The sequence below is a fragment of the Desmodus rotundus genome, chromosome 2 (genome assembly GCF_022682495.2).
Source record: "Desmodus rotundus isolate HL8 chromosome 2, HLdesRot8A.1, whole genome shotgun sequence".
NCBI lineage: Eukaryota > Metazoa > Chordata > Mammalia > Chiroptera > Phyllostomidae > Desmodus > Desmodus rotundus.
In genome coordinates, this window is record NC_071388.1 from 10,111,147 (window position 1) to 10,136,573 (window position 25,427).

Sequence of the window (25,427 nt, forward strand, 5' to 3'; positions counted from 1 at the left end):
TTACTAAGAGTGGTCATCTGTGACCAGAGCACAGTTCAGTCCTTTCTCTGTGACTTCACCCAAACCGACCAGCTGAGTCCTTGGAGTTGGCTCGATTACACAGAGAACCCAGAGGCCCACGCAGCAGAACGGCCTGCCTCGCACACAGGCCGCGCCATGAGTTCAGCCGCAGATGGGATGGGGTGGGCTGGGTCTTGGTCGCATGAACTGCACAGTCGACGCTGTCTCTGGCTGAAGTCAGTGCCTCTGGGATGGATGCCAGCATGAGCAACTGAGCAGTCGTGTTGCAGCAGCACATGACACTGTGCCCGTCCTCCTGCCGACCTGTGCGTAGCCTCCTGCTGCCTGGTCGCCATCATAGCCTGCTCCTGAGGTCCCTTTAGAACCGCCCTACATTTTTACCGGCCAGTTCCACTCGCCATCCCCAGTTCTGCCTGTGCACTATTCCCCATGAGGAGTGTGCGTGCATATGTCCCCCAGCCTCCTTGCTGTTGGGACTCTGGGCTGTCGTCCGTGGCAGCAGTCATCTGGTTTGGGTAGAAATGTCACAGAGTGTAGATTGTGTAATTGTCTCCAGACTGATCCCGTGGTAATTTAGATAAAGAATCCTTCTGAATAATTTTTCTGTACAGATAAGCTGCCAGTTTAAGTGCTGAAACTGAGTAATACCAGGCCTGTGTTTTTATCATTTTGAAAGCAACAAAAAATGTTATCATGATTAATAGTTACACTCATGATACAAAGTAGCATGTATGTGACGAAAGAAACAAAGTAGCATGTATGTGAAGACGGAGGGACTAGGAAGAATTGTGATAGTGGGGAGGTCTTCCTCTACTTTTATTGTTTTCTCTTTACCTAGTAGCATTTTTAATAGGATAGAATATGAGTAGCATTTCAGTGCTTCTGAAGCAAACGAGAACTTCGAATTTCTGTGAACTATGTTATAAAAAAGTGTACCTTTCCTATAATCGCAAGATTGTCAATGCAATACTGATTATTTTAATTTCTTAAAGGAAAGCATTTGGTCGTTTAAGGATATAAATAGTTGGTTAAGTGCATGTCAGAATGTATTTACGATGATCTGAGTATCTATATCGCTAGTTCTGTTTGGCAGAAGCACCGGCATGTCAGCGGCCACCTGTGTGACGTCCTTGCTGTTTGCTCATCTAACCTGTCTCCCTCTGCCCTTTTCACCTTTTGTTCCCTCTGAGCACCGAAAGGAGTAACCTATCGAGCTTTTGCTGGAGGATGTTATAAATGAAAATTTAGTGTCTATTCCGTCAGCTTTGTCAACTGGGGGAAGTGGTGTGTGTGTGTCAGGACCCGGGAGGAGTGCCATCTGCAGAGAAAGTGTACCTGTCTCTAATCTCTGCCGAGGGCCAGTGTCTGGTCTCCCACGGGCCGTGTTTGAGCCAGGGCCATTCTTTACCTCTGGGCAGATGCTGACAGTGGGGGAAATGAGAGGACTCTCACTGTGGTGCTGGAAGCCGACGGCCCGACTTTCTGTCACGTCACGCCTCCCATGGGTAGAGCCGATGAAGCTTGCATAGCATGACGAGAGGCTGCTTTTATATTATGTTGTTGAAATAGACCCAAGCTACTATACTGGGCACCTCTAAATTGGTTTACGTTGTAAAAACTATTTTGATTACTCACAAGATACATTGTGGGTTTCGGAAGCTAGTGGTAGGTCTTTAAATTCCACGACGTCAACACCCTGACTGTCCTGCGCCAGGCGGCCGAGGACTGAGCCCGGGCAGCGGGGATCGCTTATTGTTCTTTTTCAAAAAGCTTGATAAACATGAAGGGAAGAGTAAGTGCTTTGTATACCCCTTTTTGAAATTAAAATTGTATTTATTTGACTGTGAACTTATAGGGTACTAAAATTATCTTTATTAATCATAAATATAAGCTACCTCTAAAAGGTTGAACACCCAAGTTATTTGTAAATCCATCAAATGTTTGTTTTAAACAATATTCAACAGACATAGTTTCCAGCCTTAGTTTGCGAAGTTGCAGCCCGCCTGCAGCTTCAGTTTTACACCTTCCCCTACATACTTTTCCTGCTGTGGAATATTAAGGGCTCAGAGGTAAATCAATCCCCCCAAATTTTAAATGGACACTAGAAGTGAAGCTATGTCCTTCAGAAATCATTTTCAAGCAGCCAGAATACTTTACATAATTACATAAGCAGATTTTTAAGATTGATTCGTAAACTAAATCAAGTAACTGCACAAATTGATCGAATATTTCGAACCTGGAAAACTAATCAGCCTGTAAATGCTGCTTTTAAACATGTTACCTCCTCTGCGAGATGCTGCAGCTCAGAGCTGACTATGGGAGTAAGTGCCCCTGGAAAGAGGGAAATGCCAAACTAAATCGGCACTTGTCAACACTAACGCTAGACTTCCTAATGTGAGGTCTTCTGGACACATCTGTTGTCCACACTTCGATGCTCCAGAATATTCTCATAAAAGTGATTTCGAAACTCACCTTTTAATGCAAAAGCAGTTGGGGACACTAAATAGAGATGGTAGGAGCCGTTACTCAGTGAGGTGCCCAGTGGCCCAGGTCATCTGAGGCCCCGAGTTGGGGGTTAAGCATGCAGCCCCTCCTGGACAGAGAGCAGCCCCTCCTGGACAGACAGCAGCCCCTCCCAGACAGACAGCAGGGACAGCGTAGGGCACACACCACTTACCCAGTTACAAAGAGAGACAAAGGAACCCATAAATTTTGCATTTACAAGATCCTGCAACGAAGGCGTTGTAAGTTGCTCTTTCTGGGCACCACAGGTTCAAGCAGCACAGAGGCTAAGGACAGCTGCAGTGCGGACCACGGGCCCCCCGGGGATGGCGGCGCTCTAGGGCTGGCCGATGGCTACCTGCTCCCCAATGGGGGCAGCAGCACCATCAGCAGGAAGCGGCCCCTGGACGAGGGCAGCAATGGGCACGCCAAGTTCCGCCTGAAGAAGAGGAGGAGGGCACCGGGGCCGGCCCTGCCCAAGAATGCACTCATGCAGCTGAACGAGATCAAGCCCGGCCTGCAGTACACGCTGCTGTCCCAGACGGGGCCCGTGCACGCGCCGCTCTTCGTCATGTCCGTGGAGGTGAACGGGCAGGTGTTCGAGGGCTCTGGCCCCACGAAGAAGAAGGCCAAGCTGCATGCAGCCGAGAAGGCTTTGCGGTCGTTTGTCCAGTTCCCCAACGCATCCGAGGCCCACCTGGCCATGGGGAGGAGCCTGTCCGCCAACACGGACTTCACGTCTGACCAGGCTGACTTCCCTGACACACTCTTTAATGGCTTTGAGACGCCGGACAGGTCAGAAGTGCCATTTTACATGGGCTCCAATGGTGACGACTCCTTCAGCTCCAGCGGGGACCTCAGCTTGTCAGCGTCCCCGGTACCCACCAGCCTCATCCAGCCCCCCCTCCCTGTCCTCCCACCGTTCCCTCTGCCCAGCGGGAAGAACCCCGTGATGATCTTGAACGAGCTGCGCCCCGGTCTGAAGTACGACTTCCTCTCGGAGAGCGGGGAGAGCCATGCCAAGAACTTCGTCATGTCCGTGGTTGTGGATGGCCAGTTCTTCGAAGGCTCCGGAAGGAACAAAAAGCTCGCCAAGGCCCGGGCCGCGCAGTCTGCCCTAGCCACCATTTTTAATCTGCACTTGGATCAGACGCCTTCTCGCCAGCCTATCCTCAGCGAGGGCCTCCAGTTGCACTTACCCCAGGTGAGGAAAAGTCTGGTCGTGGCCTGATCATGCTTTAAGACAGAACTGGGTTCATTATCACTGCTGACTTTCCATCTTATGTCACTCTGTCCTCACCACAGTTACCAGTAAGTGTGGCCGCTGCGCAGGCTTTCCTAGATTGTGTCGGCCCTGTAGCCCCTGGGCAGCCGGCCCAAGGCTGTCGCAGCACAGGGTGGGGACACCAAGGCAGTGCGCTCAGCCGTCTCCGTGCTGAGCTTCACCCAGAAAGGCGGACCACGCACCCTCCCCGTGTAGCTGCCCCTGCAGCAGTAGGCACCCTGTTGCAGCCTTTGAGGAGGGGAGGGAGCCGGATGCTGGAACCTGCCCCAGCCCAGGGTGTTTTCCTGAGCCTCACTGGGATGGGGGCACAAGAGGAGTGAGCTGGCCAGTCAGCTGCTGAAACCCAAGGGTGGCGGGCCTCTGGGCTCCAGCGGGACTGTCTGGCGGCTGCATTCCTGAGCCCAAGGCGGCAGGGAGCACGTGTCAGAGGGACAAGGGATGTAGGGGGCCCTTAAGCAAGTGCTCCAGGGCCCACCAGGCATCCGGGGCTCTCTGTGCCTGGTGTTCACCACTTGGGATTCATACAGTCTCCCTCCTGCCTGGCTGGAGGGGGCAGCCACTCTTATGCTCGCCCCTACTATCAGGGTGCACACAGGGAAATGTCCAGGGGGCCCAGATCAGTGTATGTGAAGGAGGAAGCGAGAGGGGAAGTAACACATAGTGTCATCTCCAAATCCAACACCTCTGCTGGTGTATTGCTTCTTTTCTTAGAAAGTCAAAATTCTCTGGTCTACTGTACAAACCAGTCTTTCAGGGAGAAAACCTGTCTTTCTTGTCTGTTTATTCATTTTTGTCAAAGCATTATTCAGTTGGAAGATAAAATATGTAGTGGTTTGATCAGAAAGATGGAGGACTCGGCATCAATAGGTGGATGGTCCGTATTCTCTCAGAAAGACCGCAAATGTCAGCCTTTCACCTTCAAACCAATTGGAGTGACCTGGGTGCAGATAGATGTCCCCTGAGATGACCAAGGCCCTCAGTTTTAAAAGGAGGAAGTTTATTTCATTTTTTTAAGGCAACCTAATGCAGCATCCTTATAAAGTAACATGCTCAAGATAATGTGCTGATTTTTTTATGAACCAAGTAATTGTTTCCAGTGTTAACCTCTAGCTCTTAGACCATTTATAGTTTTACAAATCAGTGGCACTCGTTCCCAAGTGCTTTTTTTAGGTTTCAGGTTTACTGTTTGCTAAGCTATGTCAGCTTGAGCTCATACAACACCTGACTTGACCTGTCCCTGAACATGAGCAGGGCCGTGTGTAAGAGAAAGGAAGCCTGCCGAGCGCTCTGCCTCCCAGATGCCAGGTTTTGCGGTGCAGATGGGGAACACGGCAGAGGGGCTGTGTGTGCATGTGTGCACGCCTGTGCACTCGGGCTCAGTGGAGCGGTGACCAGAGCCCCTGGCCTGGGGGGGGGCTGGGCCTGTGCAGCATCTCTGGGGAGGGCATCTGTGGGCCCCTGCAGGGAAGGAAGTGGAGGGCAGGGGCCACCCCAGCCCCAGCCCCGCCCACACCACTTGCAGGCTCTGCAGGAGCTGAGCAGCAGTTTTAGCACCTCTGGGGTCCCTGGCCCCCCGGTGAGACCTGAGGGAGTGAAGCTGCTCAGGTCAGCCATCACTGGTCACCAGTCGTGTGACCCTTCCCCTCCGTGGTGTTCACAGCAGCACTAGAGAGTTTAAGAGCCAGGCGCCACTGACCGCATGGCGAGAGCGAACACCCTGTGGGCAGTGCACGTTATTAAAGTGGCCCAGCCGGGCCACAGCCTCCACCCCTGAGTGTCATTGCAGGAGGGGGTGCCAGGGGCCTGTGGGGGTGTGGGGACGCCATTTAGGAGCATGTGACCTTGTCATTATATCCACCGCCACATTTGGAGGAAGAGGCGCTTCATCACCCATAGAGAATGAGGTAGTAACCGCTTTAAGGGGGTGGAATTACTGCCCGTGTGTGCAAATGCCGTCATCAAACAAGTAAGTAAGTGTGTGCAGAAGTGCCCGACCTGCATCTGAACTCAGGTGCAACTCTTGTGCTTTCTCTGAAAATGTGCAGACACGCCCAGCTTTCTATGAAAAGAGACTTTTATCTGCTCTATCTTTAACGTCTCTTTATTTTTCCTTCTGTGTGAGTTGGAACGTGTTGTCCTTTATCGTCGGTGCCCTCGTCTGTGTGTGGCTGCACCCCCTTTCAGTCTGTGGTCTTCTCTGTGCTCTGTGTTCACATCTGCAGCATCCAGGCCTCTGCCAGGTGCCAGGCGAGGCCCTCGGGCCCTGCCTGGACCTTCTGCCCACTCTCCCCTGGGGCTCCTTGGAATTTGCTGGCACAGTGATGGGAGCAAAATTTCCTGACAGCTGTGCTTTTTCCAAATAAGTCATCATTTAGGATGAGTGACTTTTCTGTTCATTTCGAGAGGGTTGTATTAAGAGCCAAGGTGGGGACGCTAGATTTGGCCATTTGATTATCAAGACAAGTGTGAGATTGAGGGCGTGTAGGTCCAGTGTGGCTCTTACACACACACAGTTGTGCACCGCTTCCCGGAACTCGAAGGGTCCACTTCATCACGATAAATCATGAGTCATAAAAATGAGACACATCCCAAATCTAACAGAGGTGTTAGCTTCTAGAAGCACTCCCTGTAGCACAGGTGCTGTCGAATCAGGTCACACGCCAGCTGAAGTGTTCCAGGCCTCACTGAACACCTTCCCCTGAGTGCATCCTGCTGTCTCTTGGTCCTCGTGACCACTGCCCTGCGGGCTCTGGTCAGTGCGGGATTCTGAGAGCACGCCTGAGCCGGGGTGATCCGTCTCCAGTGTTGAAATAACGAGGCACCTGATGGGCGGGGGCCTCTGAGGGTGAGGTGCTGCACAAAGCTTATGATTCTTTAGTTTGATCATGCCTCTGACTGCCCCTTTCTCCTGCCCATGACGTTGGGTGGCACACCCATGGGTGGGCGCCCGGCCTTGCCAACCTGAGCTGGACACTGTCAGAGCAGTGGAGGGTAGAGGCAGGTGACGGCAGGAAGGCACTGTAGCCACCCTACACCTCGGTGTCCTCATCAGAGGGCAGGGCTGGTGTGTTGTGGGGAGGGGAGGGGCGGCAGGGCATGCCTCACAGGCCAGAGCTGTCCTTGTGCTCCAGACCCTGTCGAAAGACTCCCTCCATGGCCTTTGCATGCTCTTTGGGTGTGTGTTTCCATGGAGTGTTTTGGAGCAAATGCACGCACGCACGCACTCGTTGGCCAGCTTCACTGTGGGACTCTCCAGAAGAAGAGCCACCTGTGCCACCACCCTTTGAAGGGAGAGCTCGCGTTGGCGTTTGCAAGCAGGTGCAGGTGCCTAACCCCCTCTGTGGTCCTCAGGTGTTAGCGGACGCTGTGGCACGCCTGGTTCTGGATAAGTTCGGGGACCTGACAGAAAACTTCTCCTCCCCCCACGCACGCAGAAAGGTTCTTGCTGGCATCGTCATGACGACAGGTAAACATCTTGCCCTGTAAGATCTCCGACTCTAACAGGAAAACCGTTCTGTCCTCCTTCAGAATGTCTGCCACCTGCAATGTGGGAACCATGCTTACATTTTTTCCCAAATGTCCATCTGTTCATCCTAAGTTGTTTTTATCGGGGGAAGCACTCTGTTAATACTGGCTTCCCGCATTCATTTGTGAGGGCCTGGAGCTGCTCGGAGAACTGTAGGAGACGCCCATTCCTGCTGTGCTGGAAAGTGGGGCGCGTCTGTGTTACCAGCTTGTGCTGCCGGGCGGGGTTTCTGTGTGAGTGTGGGGGAGAGCGCGGGCTCGGTGAGAGTCAGAGGTCTGTGGGGAAGAAAGCACAGTTTGGGACGGCGGGAGGAACCCATTAAACTTGTCCAGCAGTTCCCTGTCGTGGAAGGAGCCCTTCCCCTGGCCCCTGGCCCACACCCAGGCGTGGGACTTCATGCTGCATCTCCGTGGGCGAGTCCTAGGAACAGGAAGCCTCAACCCGACCAGTGCCTAGACCCCTGCAGGGACATGCAGGGCAGGCGGGGACGTGGAGAAAGGACCCCGCGTCTGTCACATGGGCCCCTCTCTGTTGGCAGCATCCACAGCGTGAGCAGGAGATGGGCCACGGAGGCCAGGGAGCGAGGGGCCTGAAACGGCGGATCTGTCTCCGCTGGCGGGTAGAAAAGCCCTGCTCTAGGTGGAGGTGGCTGCATTGCCTGCCTCTCCCGAGGCAGTTCTCTGACCCAGTGGGGGGAGGACGCGATTCTGTATTCCTCGGCATTGGTCCCCCACGCCCTGGAGAAGCTTGACAACTCTTGAATCACAGCCATCTCTGCCATGATGTGAGGGCTTTGGCGCAGCCGAGCTTGTGTCTGGGACGGGGTGCAGAGCTCTGGTGGGTAACGTGGGTTTTAGGTGTTCTGGGACGTTTGGTGCCTCCGTTTTCCTCCCTCTGCTCTCTGTACTTGTGCAGTTTACATGACTGAAGGTGATTGGGCAGAGACAGCAGTTCCCGGGCAGGCTCACGGCGGGTGCGGTGCTGTCCCCCAGCTCTTCTTGCCACCTTAGAAGAGGCAGCTGGCCTCAGGGCAGCATTTGCCCCTCAGTGTGAACCCCCCTGGGAGGCTGCTCAGAGCTGCGGTTTACATCTGCAGGCAGGACTACGCAGCCTCGCTGGGGGTTCTGACCTCGGATGGCCTCCACGCACTGAATGACTTGGGGAGGTTATTGACCCCTCCGCCTGAGTGCCCTGCTCTGTAAAATGGAGGCAGTGGTAGTGTGCACCTCCAGATCACGGAAGGGAGTGAGAATACCTCTCCTGGTAGACCCAACTCACTGCCCGCCTCGGGGTGCCCCGCCGTTCCGTAGCTGATGGTGGCGCGGTTTGTACCTGGTGACGGTCAGGGCCTTTGCAGCAAGTCTGCGGTACGTGGTCTGTTGACAGATTTGCTCTTCTGGAGGTTCCCGGGGCGGAGGGTGTCCCTGCAGCACGGTGAGACCGTGCCAGGGGCTCCTGACTGCGCCCTGTGAGGGACCTGTTTTCTCCTTGTCCCTTCCTCAGGGCCTCTTTAGTGCTCCAATGTTGACTTCAATGTTAGTAACTAGACCACTCAGTCTGCTTTCACACAGTGCTTCCCATCTGTGTCCAACGCGGACTGGCCAAGAAGAAACCGTTCCCTTCCAGAGGAAACGGCTTCCCCAAGTCCAGAGCCTTCACGCTGACTCACGAGGACAGTTCACTCTCAGGAGTCTCACAGAGCTCGTCCCCTGGGAGGCCCACAGTCATGGGGGAGGGGGGGCAGGGAGGGCTGTGAGCAGGAGCTGAGTGCTCTGCGAGGCGCCCCCACCAGGGGTGCACGTCAGGCCCTGGGGGCGCAGGTAGGCGCAGGACTGTGACTTAGAGGAATGGTCTCTCTTGTTTTCCAGGCACAGATGTTAAAGATGCCAAGGTGATATGTGTTTCCACAGGAACGAAATGTATTAACGGCGAGTACATGAGTGACCGTGGCCTTGCTTTGAATGACTGCCACGCAGAGATCATATCTCGGAGGTCCTTGCTTAGATTCCTTTATACACAGCTTGAGCTTTACCTAAAGTAAGTCTAGTAAGTAAGTACGTAAAGGAAGCTGTTTTAAAAAGTATCCCCCCGTGTTAGAAAGCACTGCAAAACTTTCACTGAAAAATTCTCAAAATGGTGACTTTGTCGGCAACAGCGAGGTTGGATGCCATTTTCCCATGATGCCCCAGCTACATGTACAGTTGGCTAAGTTACAGCACACACACGTATGTACACACGTGCATGCATGCACACATGCACAGCAGCATCGCAGAAGTCAGATCTGCGCACGACCCCGTGCTTGTTCCGTGCAGTCTGACGTCAGTAGAACTCCGCTGCCTGGTAGACGCGGTCGTCTCTATTCTAGTCACCGTGCCTAAAATCGGCCCGTCGTGTGTCTGAACTGCTTTTCTTTACAAAGCCATCTCTACACATAGCCACTCTGTTTGAAGTCATCGGTGGGACAGAAAGGAGAAATACTCGCGTTTCGATGACATGCCCGTTGTTGAGCAGACAGGAATTGTGAGGAGAATCATAAGCGTGTAAAATAAAGGTCCCAGCCCAAGCTTCTCCGTACCCCTTTGAAAACATGGTCCTTTGAAGTCACAGGGAACTGGGATAGACTGGATTTTGACCACACACAGCTAGAAAGTTTATTTTGTGACTTGTTTCCTTTTAGTAACAAAGATGACCAAAAAAAGTCCATCTTCCAGAAGTCCGAGCGGGGAGGCTTTAAGCTGAAGGACAGCGTCCAGTTCCACCTGTACATCAGCACCTCTCCCTGTGGGGACGCCAGAATTTTCTCTCCGCACGAGCCGATCCTGGAAGGTACGGCCAGGTTTCCTGGCAGTCAGCAGGGTTTCAAACTTCATGGCCGTGTAGCAGCAGACAAGACACGAAACTTGCAGTAGTTCCCTTTTTGTAACGTCAGCCTCCATTGTGGATCTGAGGAACATACGAAAGCATGAGGTTTTACTTTTCACTGAATAATTAATTAGAAAGTTTTACTGGATGAACAGTGTTGATTCTCATAAACGAAGTGATTGGAATAGAGTGAGGGCATCAGACCAGAATCGCTTCTGGCACTTAAGTTTGGACACCATACGTCTCTAAATCAGCAGTGTACGTCCTCTTCCATAGTTCTGAGGAATTTTGATTGAATCAGTGTACAGTTGGAGTGTTTGGCTGCAGTTCCCAAAGCAGCTTCAGACTAATGGAAGCGGAGGCCCTGTTCTGTCACGTTCCCCCCCCTTCTCTGCGTGTGAGTTAGTTCTTTGGTTTTATGTGACTCTGCGTCCGCGTCTCTTCTCCCAAGCTTAAACATTATTTATTACAAATGGAACATTCGATTGCGTTATGTTCCTTGATTGTAAAAAGCAGCACATCCCCACTATGGGAAATTGCTAAATATTTTTGAAATAAGGAAAATTTAAATCGCCTGGTTCCTATGACCCAGAGGTAGTTGCTGTGGAGGTTTGCACAGGCTTCCTATGGGCTTATTTGTGCACCGCTGTGGGGTTTTTTTGAAAATTTAATAAATAAATTTTCAAAAAAATGGGGAAATATAATAAACACTCAAATATCCAACACCTAGAATTGACAAATGTTAGCATTTTGTCCTATTTGCTTTAACTGCTTTTTAATGATAGAAATAGATCACTTTGGTTAATGAAAAGCAGCCCTCTTTTTCCCCAACTCCTCAAAAGGCCACTTGTGTGAATTTGGCCTGTGTTACACCCTTCCTATCCAATCTTATGTATTTATGCTTTATGTAGATCCTGTGGGTACAGAACATAGCCGTGTGCTCAGAGAGACGTGAACTGCATTGTAAATCTGTAGGGTGTTGTCCGACGTGTGTCTCAGTGAGTGAGACGGATGGTTTCCTCCTCCCGCTTCTCTCTCAGAACCAGCAGACAGACACCCGAATCGCAAAGCCAGAGGACAGCTGCGGACGAAAATAGAATCTGGGGAGGGGACCATCCCAGTGCGCTCGAATTCGAGCATCCAGACGTGGGACGGGGTGCTGCAGGGGGAGAGGCTGCTCACCATGTCCTGCAGCGACAAGATGGCACGGTAAGGGCCCCTGGGGACTCTCAGCCCTCCCACCACACCAGACTCACCCCTGCTTGTGCCCAGGCCCTTCTCAGTGTGCCAGTCACCCCGCTGGCTTTCAGAACAGTTGGGTCTTGTCCCCAGTGTCCCCCCTCATTCTTTGAATGGCTAAGGCTCCAGAGGGGCTCCAGGACCCTTCAAGAGGATAGAGGTGGGCCTTTACCCAGGAGGCTCCAGGCTGCCTCTTGCCCTTTGTTATTACTGTTATGTGTAGCTTCTGGGTGAACTGACATGTTGCGCTGTGATACTTTAAAACAATTTGCTCCCAGAGAAAGCGGAGTTCCTCATTCACCGTAGTTCCTCATTCACCGTAGATGAGACTGTAATGGTCACATTCACTGTTGAGTTACTATTTGGGTAACTGGTATTTACATCTTACAGACGACATGAAGCCCATCACAGGCATTCTGCTCTGGGCACCGAGAGCGCCCTCTGGGGGACGTGCCGATGGGGGGCACTACAGGCACACATGCCGTTTGCACCCCTCGGGGAAGTGCCGTTCTTCCAGGAGCCTGCATCCATGTTCAGAAGACCCCATTCCTTCCGCTGCTGGCCTCCATTCCAGCAGGTCTTTATCTTTTAACAGACGTTTACTTGAAAAAAGTTAAGTGGTAGAAAAGCGTGTAAAATGAAAATCTCATCCCCCTCCGAGCTCCCCGTGGCCGGTTGGGAGTGGGCTCCTGGCCATCCCAGATAGCTGTCAGGCCTGACACACGTGTGTGCGCATGTCTCGTCAGTGGTTTGTGAGCCTTTGTCTTGGCTTCTCTAGTGGCCCCGTCAGGGAAGCTCAGGGACACGGAGCCCGTTCCCACCCAGCAGGGCGCCCACGTGACGTGTTTACTTACCACATGCCCTTTGTGTCCATCTCTGTGTGTGTCTTTGGAAAACACCCAGTAGTGTCACCTCGGGGGGTGTGTGTGTATGTTGTCAGTCTGTTGTCCATCTGTTGTCCGTTGGCAGAAACCGTCTGGTGCTTAAGACCCCCTCCTGCACCTCGTATTTCCACTCGGCCCATGTCTGGGGGACTCCCCCCGCGATGCACTGTGAGCAGCCCGTCGTCCGTCCCCTCATGGTGGAAATTAGGATTTCCTTGAACTTCCTTCCCAGTGCAGCCTTGAAGTCCCCTAAACGCAGCGCCTAGAGGCCTTGTACCCCAGGGGTTGGACTCGGGGGGACCGTCACATGGTGCTGGCGGGCGTGCCCAGGCGGTCCCACCAGCTGCACTGACCAGCAGCGCATGTGAGGTCAGCTCCCCCGTGTTTCCAGCTGGGGTCTGGTGGGTTTAGTTTCTGTTTCTCTTCCCGCAAGGAATGTTGCACATCTCCTCAACCGCCCACTTTGCTCCTTTGAATTTCCCGTTTACACCCTGGACTTCGGCTTTCGGATCGCATGCCTTTTTCGTCTGGATTTGCAGAAGTTCCTCTTTTAGTGTGTGCTGTGGTCCTCAGCAGTTGGAGATGTTTCGGCGTCTTCTCCAAGTCCTTCTTGACTCTGTGCCATCTCTTATCACATAGAAACCCCTCATTTTGAGTAACTTTATCTATTAGTGTGTCGCCTTGTGATTTTCACTTTCAGGATCTTCCCTAAGAAGTTCCTTCTCCAATTAAGGGCATAAAAATATTCTGCTGTACTTCTTTCTAAGACCTTTGTCATTCGACACTCACATGTAGGCCTGTAACACATTTGTATTGTCAGTAATAATTCAGCTTTCTTGTTCTAGCTCAGTGGGCCAGGTTTCCCACTGGGCCAGTCCCACCCGCTGAGTGGCTTGGATTTTCCCGCTGATCTGCGAAGGCACCTCTGTACGCACTGAGGCCCTCACAAGGGTGGGCCTGTTCCCAGACCCTCAGCTCCGTATCCGCCTGTAGTTCGCTGTCATCGCACACATTTCACCGTTTTTCTGGCATTTTAATATGTTTAAAGATCTGGTCGGATAAGACTGTCATTCTCTACCCCTTTCTTGTTTTTTCAGACCTTTGGCAGCTTTTTGTGAACCTCTGTCCTTCTGTACATATTTTCGAGTCCTCCTGCCAAATGTCTGCAGACGTCTTTCTGACATTTTATATGGAATTACATTGAAGTTATGGACTGCTTTGGAAAGAACTGGCATAAAGTTAAATCAGTCCATCCGTGAATATCGTGTACCTTTCTCCATATTTAAGTTTTTTCCTTTATGGCATTTATAGTTTTTCATGAAGATGGCAGGCAGTTTTTGGCAGATTAATTCCTAGGACTCTGTGCTTTCGGCGTTGCTGGTGCGAGGTTGTCCTGACGGCTGCCACGCACTCCGCGTGACTGTTGCTGTGCAGACAGACACCGTGGGTTTCGTTTTATTGTGGTGAAACACACGATGTAAAATTACCATCTCACACATTTTTTAAAGTTTTTTCATGATCGGTTTTTGATGCAGAACAAAATTAAGATGGAGGTACAGGGATTCCATATCCTCTCTACCCGACCCCACCAGAGGGGATAGTTACAGTCGGTGAGCCTACACTGACCCAGTATAATCACCCCATGTCCACAGTTTACATCGGGGTCACTCCTGGTGGCGTCCATCCTGTGGATTTGGACAAATGTGTAGTGACATGTGTCCAACTTTCTTTGCGATGCCCAAACTGGAAGCAGTCCAAGTGTCCCCAGTGGTTCGGGGCCAAACAGACCATGGCTGCTCCATGGGGTGGGCGCCGCTCAGGCAGATCCTCCTCTTCCTCCTCCTCCTCCTCCCCATCATCATCAGCTGATATGCAGACAACGTGGACAAATCCCAAAATAATTACACAGAGTGAAAGAACCCAAACCAAAAGAAAGTGCTCGCTGCGTGGTCCCAGTCACGCACATTTCTAGAAAACGCAAACCGATCTACAGTGACAGGAAGCAGACGAGCGGTTGCCCAGGGTGGGCACCAGCGTACCAAGGGACAGTAAAGAAGGAATAGGGCGAGGTGTGAGGAGAGTTTGGGGGTGACGGCCCCCTGGGTGTGTCCAAGTGTCAGGCGTACTGCATTGTTCGCTTCCGTGCGTGCAGCATGCTGCGTGCCCCGTACACCTCAGGAACTCGCAGGGGAAGGAACCACAGTGAAAACTAGAAGATAACCGTCGGTAAATGACAAAGTGCCACAGCAGTGGGTCAGAAAGACAACAGAACAAGCCCAACTGGGGAGAAAGGAGCAAACAAAGACACCCAGGCAGGAGTGGCCACCCAGGGCCAGGTCTCTGGACAGGGAAGTGGAATCAGCGGAACTCTGGCAGCTTCGACCAAGGACAACGACAGGAAAACGGCCAGACCGGTGAGGCCGAAGTAGGCTGCAGGTGCTTGTAATGGACAATTAGACAACTTCATTGCCAATATTGCAACACCCAGATGAAATTTTAAATTTTCAGAAAAGTGTACATTTCTAAAACTGACTGAAGCGTAGGCAGAAATTTGGAATAGAATTATAGTCATTAAAAAGTTAAACCAGTCACCCCACACCCCCAGGAAATACCGAAGATCTTCAGAGAAAGGAGGCAGGGGTAGGGAGAGGAAACCGCCCACCCGGATGGGCTGGACGCGGGGTCTCCACGGCCCTGGGGGCCAGTAGTCCCTGCTCTCTGTAGTCCTTTCCAGAGGTTGGAACAGTAGGGAAAGGGGGATCCCACCTCATGCTGTGGGGTTACCAGCACCTCTACCTTCGAAGCAGACAAGGACAGTAAGGGAACCCAGGTAGCGAGCTGTCCTCGGTTGTAAAACACACATGGGCACGCGATCTCAGGTGTAGCAAACCAAGCCCAGCAGTGCACTTTAATAATCCGTCGATTCCTTCCATATCTGTAACTTGAATGCAGTTTTAATCAAAGTCTCGTCATTCTTTGTAGCACCTGGAACCCTAATCCCAACACTCAGATGGAAAAGTACCGGTGGAACAGGGGGTGGCCATTGGCAGAGGGTGGTGGCATGAATGTGGGTCCAGAAGGAGACCTGTGGGTGTGAGACGCACCACTCAGGGTAATGTCACTTGTGTTTCAGAGGGAACGTAAACTAGATGCAAGTTTACTTCTCTCTCACAGAAAAGTCCATTCAAAAACGGGCTGTCCAGAGCTGCTGTGGTGAGGGCTTGGTCACCCAGAGCCAGGTCCTTTCTTCCTACACCATGTGGCAGGTGCCTGCTGTCCTTGGGGTCTCCTGGTGCCCGGACAGGGCCAAATCCCCAAACGCCGGGTCTGATCCCCAGTAGTGGGAGGGAAAGGACAGGTGGCAGGGGTTGGAGGCAGCCAGGCAAGCCCCCGGCCTGTGCTGTCTGGAATAGGGGGATCAAGACTCTTGCTTGGAGGAAGGGAGGGACTGTGGGGTGGCCGCCGCAGCCTCTGCTGCAGTTGGGGCTCACCGGGGAGATGAACTGGCTGACCAGCTGTCCGTATAAACAAAGACAGGCCCTCCGTCAGGCACAAAGGTGTGTTCCCAATGAATAAGGACCTGGGTGAAGAGTGGTACCTGGCGGCTTTTTTGGATTCCACTTTGCAGGCACAGAGAGCCAAATTACAAAGAAACCATGAAATAAATGTGACTAAATTGAGTTTTTAAAACGTATTTACCAAAACCCTCATAGATACAGTTGAGGGAAAAGCCATGTATTGGGAAGAGTTTCAGATTTACATAAGCAGTAGGTAACCCGGATTATAAAGCAGACCCCCCATAGCTCAGTCACACAGGGGTGTTGCTGGCAGGGGCTTGGCTGGGGGTCCTGTGAATGCTCTATGTCTCAATGAAAGGGGTCACACACGTACACGAGAGTCAAAACTCAGACATGCGCCCCTGCGACCTGCATCTCCCACTGTATGCTGATGGCACATCATCAGAGGAAGAAGCAAGGAGGAGCCAGAAGGAAAGGAGGAGGGATGCTCTTGGAAGGGACAACATGGGGACCACAGCCACAGCCTGCTTCTCCCAGCCCCTCCGGCACCAGGCATATGGGTCCTGCACCACGCAGCTCTCCAGTTCTACAAGCAAGGCCAGTTCTGACGGCGCCTGGGGTCAGCACAGCCCCCACAGGCTATGGGACAGTCCCATGAGACTGTCCAGGTACCCACACTTCTGTCTGACTGGGCTGCAAATCCCAGTTCCCTTGACCCCCTCTTCAGGCTCAGTAACTTGGCTGGAACAGCTCATAGAACTTTGGGAATACAGTAACTTAATTTATCATTTTATTGTAAAGGATGCCAGTCAGGAACAGGCCCATGGAAGAAATACCTGGTGGGGGGTGGGGTACAAGGCTCTTCATGCACTCTGAAAGCTCCCCGAGCCCCCTTTGGTCAGACTTTAGGCAGATTTCCACCATATAGCCACAGCTGATTGAATCATTGGTCATTAGTGATCAACTTGATCCCATTTCCGGTTTCCCCCTGCGCTGATTATGTGGTCAGTTCCCCTGGCAAACGGCCCCCATCCTCCTAGAGTCACCTCATTTGCATAAGTTCAGGTGAGGTTGAAAAGGGCTTAATATTCGATATCACACCAACAGATGGCCATGGCCGGACAACAGAACAGCCGTGGCCCAGAATCAACGTTGGCAGCCGGAATGCTGCCCGCCGGCCGCAGCCCTCCTGTCCTGTCCTGAGGGAGTGAAATGAACGGCCTCCTGAGTGGCTGTCACCGATGCGAGGCGGTGGCCAGGTGCTGGGAGAGATGTCCTGTGTCTCTTACAGAGGGACAGAGCAATGTCCCATATGTCTTGGCCTGAGGGGCAGGAAATGGGGGCAGCAGCAGAGGGCAGGCTTGGTGGTGAGGGCCAGGGTGGGCTGGGGGAGGGGAGGGAGGTGCTGTGCTGCTCCTGGGGTCACCAGGTGGGCGGGCCGTTGGCTGAAGGCAGCCACCACCCCCTCTAGGCACACGGGTCACAGTGATGAGAGTGGGTTAACCATCTCATGGTGAGTTGCGTCAACTGGGCTGTGGGAAGGCTCCAGGGTCTCAGACCTGGTGACCTTGGCCTCTGTGCGCTGTGGGAGGAAGCAGAGACCTCCCTCCTGAGGGCAGACAGCTTGTTTAATCAGAGCTGCTGTAGCAGGGGGCCCGCCCCCTCTGTGTGGGTGAGTGGGGGGTGCAGCTCTAGTGGGGGAGGGGGGTCGGCTCAGGTGTGTTCCACGGAGGCTGTGGGTCAGCTAGCCAGAAGTGAGGCCTCCTCTGGTTAGAGGAGGGACGCTCTGGGTAGCCCCAGGTTGGAGGCAGGGACAACTGTTGGGCAGCTGAGCCTGTTCTGGGCCAGTGGCCGTGGAGGCTCTGCTGGGTCAGAGCTGTCCTGTGACTCCTGGTCTGGCCACCGGCTGCTGACACACTCAGCCTGCCGGGGCGGGGCCAGGCCCTTTATGGATCCAGGGACGTACTTGCAGCACTCTGGACCCTGTCTGCTAGGAAACAAAGGAAGTAAGATGGAGAGGTAGGCCCTGCGGCAAGCCCAGCAGGCCGAGGGAGTGCCCCTCAGCACCTGTGCGGCTCTGCCACCCCAGCGAGTGTCATGGCAAACTGCTGTGGACCCTGCAGCCTCCCCGGGTCAGGGGGTGGCAGGGAGGGGGCTTCTCCACTTGGCAGCCGTCTGTGCCAAATTTCCTGTCTTCTCACAGGCTCACTGGGGGCATTTGACAACGTGGAGCCTGGCTCAGCAGTACAAGGCCCTTGGCTGTCACAGAGCCCCCTGGCCCTCACTGAGCATTTTTACCCCTGGTGAAGTCCGGCCCTGTCCTTTCTAACGCCCTTTGGCGGGAGCCTGTCAGCAAAAGTGGCGGACGTGCACACCGCTTGCCACCAGGCCCTCTGCAGAGCAACCCTAAGCTCCTGGCATTCTCTTGCGAAGCATGTGTTCAGAACTAAGGTCTTGAAACAGAGCTCTCTGCACACCCACTGTGTTGAAGTGGCCCGGGAGGGTGGACTCGGCCGAAAGACGGCCTACATCCACACACACACTCTGAGTTTGCATAGCAGGGTGCCCTGTGGTTTTGGCAGGCATCCAATCATGTCATGCTTCTTCTTGTACGATAGGGAACCTGTGTTTCCATTTTTGTGTGAGAGGGCAGGAGGGGTGTGTTGTAGGAATTGGAGGGTTTGTCAGCTCAGCACGTATTTCTTGACCTGTATGTACCAGGTACACAGTGTAGGCGTCGGAATAGATCGGTGTTGGGACAGATCAGGGTCCCTGCTGCTGCGCCCAGGCCTGGTGACTGGACAGAGGTGGGGAGTGTGCCCCGCCCTCCTGGGCGTGGCTGACCCCCTCCATGTGCTAAACGGAGCCCGACTGCAAGATGTCACCAAAGAAGAGGAAAATGGCGGTTTACTGTTTTCAGGGACTCCAGAGCGATCATTTTTATTGGAAATAATAAAATATTTACTTTCCCTTTTGATTTTTCTCACAAGAAATGTGCCTATGGATACTGTTAGAACAAACCTCTAGTAAGTGTGTTGTGGCAAAACGTCGGTTCCACAGCTAAAGTGATGTTTAAGTCAATTTTTCTCTTTAAAACTCTAAACTGCTAAGTCAGTTGTTTCCAGGTACTCTCTTTTTAATTGACCGACATTGTGCAGGATGAACGGGGCCCCTGTGGACAAGGCAGGTGCACGTCAGGGCTGCGACGGGCTCAGAGCCCCCGCTGAGGCGTGTCCCTTCCCTCTGCTGCAGGTGGAACGTGGTGGGTATCCAGGGCTCCCTGCTCAGCATCTTCGTGGAGCCAATCTACTTCTCCAGCATCATCCTGGGCAGCCTCTACCATGGGGACCACCTCTCCAGAGCCATGTACCAGCGGATCTCAAACATAGAAGACCTGCCCGCTCTGTACACCCTCAACAAGCCTCTGCTCAGTGGCAAGTATCCCCAGAGTGCGGTCTCATCCCTTTCAGATAAGCTTCCTGTGCAGGGTCCAGGTCACATGAATAAAATCTCCCAGGGAAGCTGCCTGTGGAGGAGCCGCTCGGAGGGAGGGAGGGAGCAGGGCTGTTCTAGGGCTGGGAGGGCCGTTCGGTGAGTCCCGCTGCAGGGTTCACCTCTCGCCACCCGGAAAGGATCGGCAGCCTGGGTGTGGCCTTCGTGCGTATGTATTCTCCTGTCTCTGCGGAGAGACTGACGTGCCGTGGAAATCATACACACTCATTGGCTGTCTGTGGTCAAGCTGGGCTGGGCCACCAGGATATGCGGGCACAGTGTCCAGCTGCCACTGCAGAGCCAGCCCCTGTGCAGGTGGTGGCCTGCCCTGGTCCTCGTGCCCCATTTGCTCTTAGGAGGTTGGTCATGGAACCGAAATGTGCCCGTGACAAGGTGTGTGTCAGGGATGTGACCGTGAGGACTGTGACAAGCCGTGTGTCAGGGATGTGACCGTGAGGACCATGACAAGCCGTGTGTCAGGGATGTGACCGTGGGGACTGTGACAGGCCGTGTGTCAGGGATGTGACCAAGAGGACCATGACAAGCCATGTGTCAGGGATGTGATTGTGAGGACCATGACAAGCCGTGTGTCAGGGATGTGACCGTGGGGACTGTGACAAGCCGTGTGTCAGGGATGTGACCTTGAGGACCATGACAAGCTGTGTGTCAGGGATGTGATTGTGAGGACCATAACAAGCCGTGTGTCAGGGATGTGACCGTGAGGACCATGACAAGCCGTGTGTCATGGATGTGACCATGGGGACCGTGACAGGCCATGTGTCAGGGATGTGACCATGAGGACCATGACAAGCCGTGTGTCATGGATGTGACCATGGGGACCGTGACAGGCCATGTGTCAGGGATGTGACCATGAGGACCATGACAAGCCGTGTATCAGGGATGTGATTGTGAGGACCATAACAAGCTGTCTGTCAGGGATGTGACCATGGGGACTGTGACAGGCCATGTGTCTTGCACTTGCCCTGGGCACCCATTGTTACTAGTTTGTTGTTTTTCTTTTAGAATCTCAGTGGCTAACTGCAAAGGGAACAGGAGCTTTTGAATTCAAGGTCCTAACTTCTCTGTTCACCCTTGTTTTAAAGGACACAATTAAAGTACTTGTCTCCCATTGAAAATATCATTTCACTTATTTTTCAAACTCAGAACTAAGCCCACACCCTGAACTAACTGCAAGTCCGGGTGTGCGTGTGCTCCGGCCGCAGCGCTTGGGCAGCCAGACCGGGGCAGCGTGGGGCTTCCTGGAGGCACGGCTCTTCGAGCTCCTCTGTTCGCACACGTGGAGAAAACCTGGGTGTCCCGGATCGAGTCTTACAGCTCCCTAACCTTAAGCCTTGCTCGCTAAGAAAAGGAATAGAGTCTGATAAACTTGGCTATGGGAAGTTGAAACTGTAGTGTCCACACCCACTGCACGTCCTGGAAGCTGCAGAATAAGTGTCCGAGTCCCTCTGTGTGTGGACCTACTGGTGTCCCGTGGGGCAGAGAATGGTTTTTTCCCTGTTTACTGTCTGTACTCTGCACCTGAGGGCTTTCTTTAATCTCAGCTGGCACCCGTCTCTTAGATTCATATACACTTAGAACGCTGCGTGACATGTGTGGCCCGTAGGGGCCACTCAGCAGAGCTGGTAGCGTCCTGAGGGGTGCCATGGGGACCATGTCCATGATGGGAGGCCGAGGGGACAGGGTCGTTTTGCTGAAGGAACACTCTAAGACACTGGGACGAGAGCTCGTTTAGAACAGCCAGGTTATTTCATCATCTGGCTGAAAAAGGAACTGAAAAGTAGCCTTTGCAAGAGAGACCTCAGAGTCATCGATGCGTTCTAGGAGTTTGTTAAAAAGAGGAAGTAAATAACGAAGTAGGAGAATCTGCTCTGAGTCTCCTGTCCCCAGTATCACCTCAAGCCCCAGAGCCTGAAGCCCCCTGCCCTATGGTTTGGGCTGTGCCGAGCCCACGTGGCAGGCAGCCAGAGCCTAAATCAGAGCCGACAGCTTCGTGCCTCAGTTTCTCCCTGGGCCTAGTGATGGGGGCAGACCAAGTGCCCTCCGTGGTCCTCTGGACGGGTATTAGAATTCTGTGAAGGACAGGGACAGCACTCAAGTTCCAGGAAGCAGAGTGTTTCTCGATTGCTGAGCTGGGGCAGCAGCTCGTGGATTCACAGTCTGTTTTGAAATGCAAACTGTTTGAGGTATTTTACCTTGGACAAATGCTTTGTTTTGGAAACAATGAGGCTTTGCTATTGTTTTCCTTGAAGAGAGCTCAAAGGGGCGCAGCAGGTCACTTTGGGGAAGACACCTGCTGGCAGGGCACTCTAGTGAGGTTTGCAGGGGACGAGGCAGCCAGGGGCAAGGGCTGAGGGCGGCGGGGAGGCAGGGAGGCCCTCCCTCACGGGCCGCACAGGGCTGCCCGGGCTGTGGAAATCCACCGTTCTCACAGACAGAGGGAATCGAGTGCGAGGACCTGGTGGGAGAGCCCTGGTGTCTCAGATGTGGGAGGTCACACTCCTGTGGCCAGGCCACGGGGGCTGTCCCCTTCGGTCCTCTTGCTGCGCCTGCGCAGCGTGCACGTGCACCTAGCACAGTCCGCCCCGTGCTCGCTGTGCTGTTCTCACCTGTACTCACAGCCGTGGCCCCCACGCTAACGTGGGAGTGGTGCCCAGCGATGCCCAGAGAATTGCAGGGCTCTAGAGAGGGCAAAAACGGGAGGTCGTAAATTCAGCACAGAGGGTAACTAAATGAACTCAAACAAGATTACCTAAAACCCAAGCAAACCAGGTAGGCCTTTAATAAAAAATGTAGTGATGGACTACTTTTTAAAAAGCTGTCTAGGCTAAATTAAGAATTTCATGTTATTTCAGCATAAAAAGCGCATCTGACTTTAAGAAAGGACCGTGGAGGGGAGCTTCGGACTGTTTGGGCCGTGAGCACTCACCCTCCCTTCCCTGGCACTTGGGGAGTGGAAGCCTCGTGGTCCTGCTCACCTCTTCTTCCCAGGTCACTTTTACCTCTGCTCCTGCTGGTTTCCGAGCAACGCCAGCTTCTAATTCCCGTCCATCGGCCCCTGAGCCCAATTCTCCACTGGCCTGGTTTGCTGTCCAGGCGTTGGAGAGAAGTCTAGAAGGAAGGCCAGTGTTCTCAACTGTCCCAGTGCCGAGGCCCCAGGGCCGGGTGACAGGCAGGCTGCCCTAGGGCCACAGAGACGGCTCCCCCAGTGCTGGTTTTACTGCCACCGCGGTTACAAAACACTGACCAACAAAGCAGCACAGGGAGCAAGTCCTAATGATGCCGTCTGCGCTGGGGGATCTCTGGGAAGACGGGGCAGGGCGCCGCGGCTGGCGTGCCAGAGACAGAGCCCCGTGGCCCCGCCAGGGCAAGCCGTGTCTCCATTTATAGCAGTTGGTAAAACTCGGACTCCTGTGCCTGCATCACGAAGCCTTACATGCAAGAGAGACAGAGACAGAGACAGAGACAGAGACAGACTGTAAATATGAATGAGGATGAGAGAAGGTGTGTGTTTTCCAGGCAGGAGCGGGCCCCGAATGGTGGGGACCCTTTTCCTGTGTCTAGAAGCGGGACTCATACCACAGGCCCTCCCTGAACAGAGCGAGGTAGGAGGGGTGGGGTGGGGCGGGGCGGAGCAGGGAGGGGTGAGGCGGCCATGTTCCACCCACAGTGCAAAACCTCACCGTGCCTGTCTTCTGTTTTACCTTCCTGCTGATTTCCTCCTGCCCTTTTGCTGTCTGGATTACAGTGGCTTTTTCCCTTTTTCTGTACCAGTGGTTTGTAAGTTCTAAATATTACTTCTTTTTTACCCAGTGTTGCCCCTTAATTTTTAAACAAATGAGCACTTAAAAAAATCAGCATCAGGAATTAATCAGTATTCATAACAACCCAGCCCGAGAGGAGCCGGAAGCTCAGGCAGGTTTCACCCTACTTTCTTCCCACCTCCGCCTGCAGATTCTGATGGCGCCACCTTGAGGTTTAGAAAGTCTTCCCAAAAGCCTTCCTCACAGGTCCCTCCGCCGTACTGTCAGTGACTGTTTGGACAGATGGACGAACAGGACCACAGTTCCTTCCCGATTGCTGTGCGTTCAGGGTCAGTCTTCGCTTTGCTGGGACAAAGTGGGGTGGCTGTTCTGGTCGACTTGGGAAGGTGCCCCTGGGCGGTGCCCCCACCTCTGCGTCACCCTCGCCTGGCACCCCTCGGGGTCTGCAGCAGCCGGGCTGGGCGCTCCCCCCCAGGCTGTCGTCGCCCTCCCTGGTCTCCTAGGCTCAGAGCCACCTCGATTTTCTCCCCTTCCAAGAGACTCCCACTTTGTTTTGTCTCTGGTAGCATTAAATTTATCTTTTTACCTTAAAACTCAGACATTTCCCCAGAGTAAGCCCAGGCTGCGGTGTTTCTCCCCCTCCCCCTTACTCCTCCCAATGCCTCCACCAGGACGACCTCGTCTCCAGGTCGGAGAGACTCTCTCCCATTTTTGTCTTGTGCTGTTGCTTTTGCGCTGTCTTCTCTGAAAGTCTCGGTCAAGTTTCTCCTGTGGCGCGCTGTCCTTCACAGTCCCTTCTGTCTGCCCTGCTCTCTGAGGCGGCCGACCTGCCCCATCACGGCTTCACACGGGCGTTCTGCTCACAGGGGAGGGTTGCTGTCTGGGTTAGCCAGTGTCTGGGACCCACCGGCGTGTGCCACAGCCACACACTCACAGTCCCCGCCTGCTCGGAGTCTCCCTTCTGCGAGGACCTGCCGTCTGGGCTTTCACGTCTCCTGTGTCCCAGAGAAAAACTTCCTGGTGGCCGGAGCCCTAGAAAATACAGGGTTGACCAAAAGTTCATTTGGTTTTTTCCCATCAGATGGCTCTAGTAGCACTTAGTTGTCCTTAACTTTGTTCAGAAACCTTTTGGCAGATGGTATTGTGACAGCTGTCATATTGGCATGCATTAAAAACATTTATCAAGATCGGTGAATTTTTGTGTAGCTATTTTAACGTTGAAGATGAAAGAAAATAAGCAACATTTTTGGCATATTATGCTTTATTATTTCAAGAAAGGTAAGAACGCAACTGAGATGCAAAAAAAAAAAAAAAAAAGATCTGTGCAGTGTGTGGAGAAGGTGCTGTGACCGATCAAGCGTGTAAAACGTGGTTGGCGAAGTTTCGTGCTGGAGATTTCTCGCTGGACGATGCTCCACAGTTGGATAGACCAGTTGAAGTTGACAGTGATCAAATTGAGACATTAATTGAGAACAATCAACATTCTACTATGTGGGAGATAGCTGATATACTCGAAATATCCAAATCAATAAAGTTACTGGTGAAAATGAAAAATCTGTCTTTTATTTTACGGAAAAACCTGAATGGACTTTTTGGCCAGTCCAGTAGTTTCCTGAGAGGAATTGAGCATCCCTGACCGGAAGGAAGCGGTCCAGCTAAGGAGGATGGCCAGCGCCTGTTGTGGACGTGGTGACGAGGGCTTGTGTGACGGACTGACCCAAATGACCTTGAACTGCCTGTAGACTCAAGGTTCTACAGGGTGTGGTTTGCCTGTGTTTTGTTTGTTTGGTTGTTCAGCATTCTGTATAGGTGTCTGTGATGGTAAAGTGGCATTACCTATTTTATTGGTAACTCCTTTGAGGATTTCTCAGCAATAACAGTTGTTACACTGAGAATGTCTGCAAACCATGTCCAGGGCATACGCATGCCCCGCTCCTCTCCCTGCACCGGGAGTGTTGTCGGCCGGGTCGGGACTTCCGGTTACATGCACCCAGTCCTGCGTTGTCTTGGCAGTGCAGGCTGGGTGAGAGCCCTGCTGGATGCCCTGCCTCCACGTGACACCGGGCTCCTGCAGGCCTGGCGGCCAGCAGTGCACACTTCACTTTCTGGACCGGAGACTCGGGCTCCCTCCCGACATTGCGTTTCAAAACCCCAGGGTTTCAGCTACGAAGGAAGTTTTATTTGGCCTGAGGTCAGGGCCTGAGGTCAGAAGTGGCTTGCCGTCCCTGCACGGGCCGCCCTGCTTTTCTGCCTTGTCGTCCAAGTGAGTCACAAGTGCTGTGAGGTCGCATGGCTCTCGGTTTTGTGGGCCTTCCG

The 25,427-nt window shown here is 53.1% G+C and overlaps 1 protein-coding gene across 11 annotated transcripts in view; it reads left to right on the plus strand.

Moving 5' to 3' along the window:
* ADARB1 (adenosine deaminase RNA specific B1) overlaps positions 1–25,427 on the plus strand; it is a 103,814-nt gene that overhangs the window by 73,274 nt on the left and 5,113 nt on the right. For 10 of the 11 annotated variants that reach the window (XR_008426042.2, XM_045196516.3, XM_024562352.4 and 7 more), the window contains 6 exons: positions 2,793–3,727; positions 7,160–7,274; positions 9,203–9,371; positions 10,012–10,160; positions 11,237–11,405; positions 19,090–19,271. Coding sequence is in view for 10 of the 11 variants with exons in the window: in XM_045196516.3 (XP_045052451.1) it covers positions 2,793–3,727; positions 7,160–7,274; positions 9,203–9,371; positions 10,012–10,160; positions 11,237–11,405; positions 19,090–19,271 (1,719 nt within the window). In the remaining variant the exon portion in view is untranslated. The remainder of the gene's footprint in view (positions 1–2,792; positions 3,728–7,159; positions 7,275–9,202; positions 9,372–10,011; positions 10,161–11,236; positions 11,406–19,089; positions 19,272–25,427) is intronic. The other variant, XM_053917719.2, reaches the window with a different exon arrangement.